Genomic DNA, 2818 nt, shown 5'->3' with positions numbered 1-2818 from the left:
CCCCCCCTCCCCGTCCAGCCCCTCTCGGTCCCGTGCGTTTCCTCCCCGCCCCCCAGCCTCGCGAGGCCGGACGCGGCGCCGAAAGATGCCCCCTGGACAGCCGCATCGCGGGGGTCACAGCCTGTTTGGAGAGTAGGCCGAGCCGGGGGGCCTCAGGCTGCACGCTCACCGTTGCAGGGGCCGAGGCTGGACCCGGTCAATCAGCCCGGCGTTCCCGCGCCTGTCGGCTCGGCCCTCTCCCCCGCACCCCGCGCTCTCCCCGTCGGCGGGCCGCCCTCGGAGGTGCAGCTTATTGGAGTGCACTCTGAGCTCTCGTGAGGACGGCCGAGTCGGAGCATGGACCCGGAGATGGACGCGCCCCTGGAGGTGGAGGGGTACCTCATAATGAAGGTGGAGAAGGACCCCGGGTGGGCGTCGGAGCCCGCTCTGCAAGGACCCGGGAGCTCCGAGTCCGAGACCTTCCGCAGATGCTTCAGGCAGTTCTGTTACGAGGACGTGAGCGGACCCCATGAAGCGTTCAGCAAACTCTGGGAACTTTGCTGCCGGTGGCTGAAGCCAGAAATGCGGTCCAAGGAGCAGATCCTCGAGCTGCTGGTCATTGAGCAGTTTCTCGCCATTTTACCCGAGAAGATGCAGGCGTGGGCACAGAAGCAGTGTCCCGAAAGTGGAGAGGAGGCGGTGGCGCTGGTGATGCATTTGGAGAGAGAGACTGGACGACGAAGACAGCAGGTGAGAGAGCATTTTCCAGATTCTTGCATTTGGAAAGAACGGGGTGGGTAAGGGAGATGGAAAGATCGTGGTACTAATGAGAACCTTTGAAAGTGGAGCCACTTCAAGGGGCATCAGACTTCCATGTTAAATAGAAAAAAGACGCTTTGGTTGAATAAAAATGTTGCAGATGAAACTGAACATATTCATCCAAGTATTTGTTTCAAATCTTTGGAATGTTTCTCTAAAAAAAATTATATGAGAGAACAATACATTATGTTTCACAGGGTTTGACTTTTGCCGCTTGATCCTCAAGAGGGCAGTATGGGGGGCGGGGGGAGCAAGGACCTCATCAGTTATCCCAGGGCCCTCTCTCGTCCCTTAATGTTCCAGTCCGCGTCTTCGGAAGTGCCCTCAACGCCACCGTCCTTGTCACTCTTCCCCAGTTTAACTGCCAGGTTTTCATCTATCAGTGGCTTTGCACGCCCTTCTAATTTCCAGCAGCTCTGACATTAACCTCGTGAAATCTGCAAGCTGTGCGGTTCTCGGACGGGATTTGCATTTGTGTGGAAGACCTGACTGCCAGCACACCGCCGCGCTGGTGCAGGGTAGACACTACATGTGGAGGTGAATTTTGTGTTTTCAGGTACTAGTGAATTGTTTGTGTTCTGATGACTTTCACTTCTCTGCGAACCTAATAGATGTGGGCACTCGAACTCTCTGCTCTGGTAACAGGTAGGTTCTGTGTTTCACGCCTGACGGAGACCCCGCTCTGTGATAAGGAGCATCCTGCTCCCTCACATCCAGACTTACACCGTGCTAGTGCTGGGGACCCCGCTGGAATGGACCGAAACTCTCATTTCTTCTCGCGTCTTCTGTTCCTCTTTGACATCTTGCTTGGGGGACCTCGGCCCTCATCCTGCCTTCTTTTCACCATGGCTTTGGCTCCACTTCCCAGGTGAGCAGTCCCGTGCCCTCAGAGAAGCAAGCGCCACTTGGAGCAGTGTGGGACGTGGCAGTCTTTCGGCCACAGACCCACCCTGGAGTGGTGTCCCGGGAAGAAGCCGGAAGCCTCCACTCAGGACACCCTGAGCAGTCGAACCAAAAGAGGGAGCGTCGATCCTTCTCCAAGAATGGTGAGTGCTCGGAGCATGCCCGGTGCACAGGCCGTGGCAGATTTATTTTGTGGCCCTAACTTTGTGGCTTGGTCAGAATAGGGTCCCCTCAGTACGTATTTAGGAAGAAGTTGGATATTTGCAGAGAAAGACTTTATTAGCTGCGAGAGTTGGGAACACGAGCAGCATCGGTAAAAGGCACCCGGAAGAGGGAATCTGGGAAAGCTTAGTCTGCCCCGCTGGCCCTGAGGTCTCGTGGTGGCGTTGAGGTCTCTATCCAGTGCTGTACACCTGAAACTAACATGAAATGATATTGAATGTCAACTGTGTTTTAAAAAACCCATTCTATAACCGGCTTGTGTTTTTAAGTCCTGCCACGTGTCCATGTGTATGTGTTCTTGGCTGACTATAAACAACTTGAACAACTGGAAAGAGAAACGATATTTATTTTCAAAAACTGACTCACTCACAAGTAAGGCATCATGGAAGTGGCATGTGAGAGGCATGAACGAGAGACTTCATGAGGAAGGGACTGCTGACATTCACAGCTGCCCCAGACATTGGTGAATCGAGTTAAATACAAGGGAATGAGCTCACCGTCCTTCCCGGTCCACAGTGATCGCTCCGTCCCCTGCAGTGTGGAGTCAGGCTTACCGGACGAACGGAGAGGTCGCTGAGCCTCCAGCAAACAGACTCGGGCTCCCACCCCGCCTCTGGCCCTCACCGCCTGACCTTGGGCCAGTAACATGAGCAGGAGCTTCATGCACAGGGGAGACCGATGGGGCTGTGGAGGTGGACCGCCTGGGTTCAGAGCCTCGCTCTGCTGTTCTGTCATCCAGAGGAAAATAAGAAGGTGGTCAGTGTGGATTAAATGAGGCAGCGTAAAAGGGCCAGTGCGTAATAGCACTCGATAAATGTTCGTTTCCTCTCCCGTAACGGCACAATCATTTTTAAACTTCAAACCCAGCTGCCTTACACAGCCCCTCGCCAGGCAG

General features: G+C 54.7%; 1 protein-coding gene across 1 annotated transcript in view; it reads left to right on the top strand.

The window, feature by feature from the left end:
• The first annotated feature begins 339 nt into the window (after positions 1-339).
• Positions 340-2818, top strand: part of ZKSCAN2 (zinc finger with KRAB and SCAN domains 2) — a 12305-nt gene continuing 9826 nt past the window's right edge. The window contains exons 1-2 of the mRNA XM_011375508.2: positions 340-729; positions 1667-1844. Coding sequence (XP_011373810.2) covers positions 349-729; positions 1667-1844 — 559 coding nt within the window. The 5' untranslated portion in view covers positions 340-348. The remainder of the gene's footprint in view (positions 730-1666; positions 1845-2818) is intronic.

The sequence above is a fragment of the Pteropus vampyrus genome, unplaced genomic scaffold (genome assembly GCF_000151845.1).
Source record: "Pteropus vampyrus isolate Shadow unplaced genomic scaffold, Pvam_2.0 Scaffold274, whole genome shotgun sequence".
NCBI lineage: Eukaryota > Metazoa > Chordata > Mammalia > Chiroptera > Pteropodidae > Pteropus > Pteropus vampyrus.
This window is presented reverse-complemented; position numbering and strand designations above follow the sequence as displayed.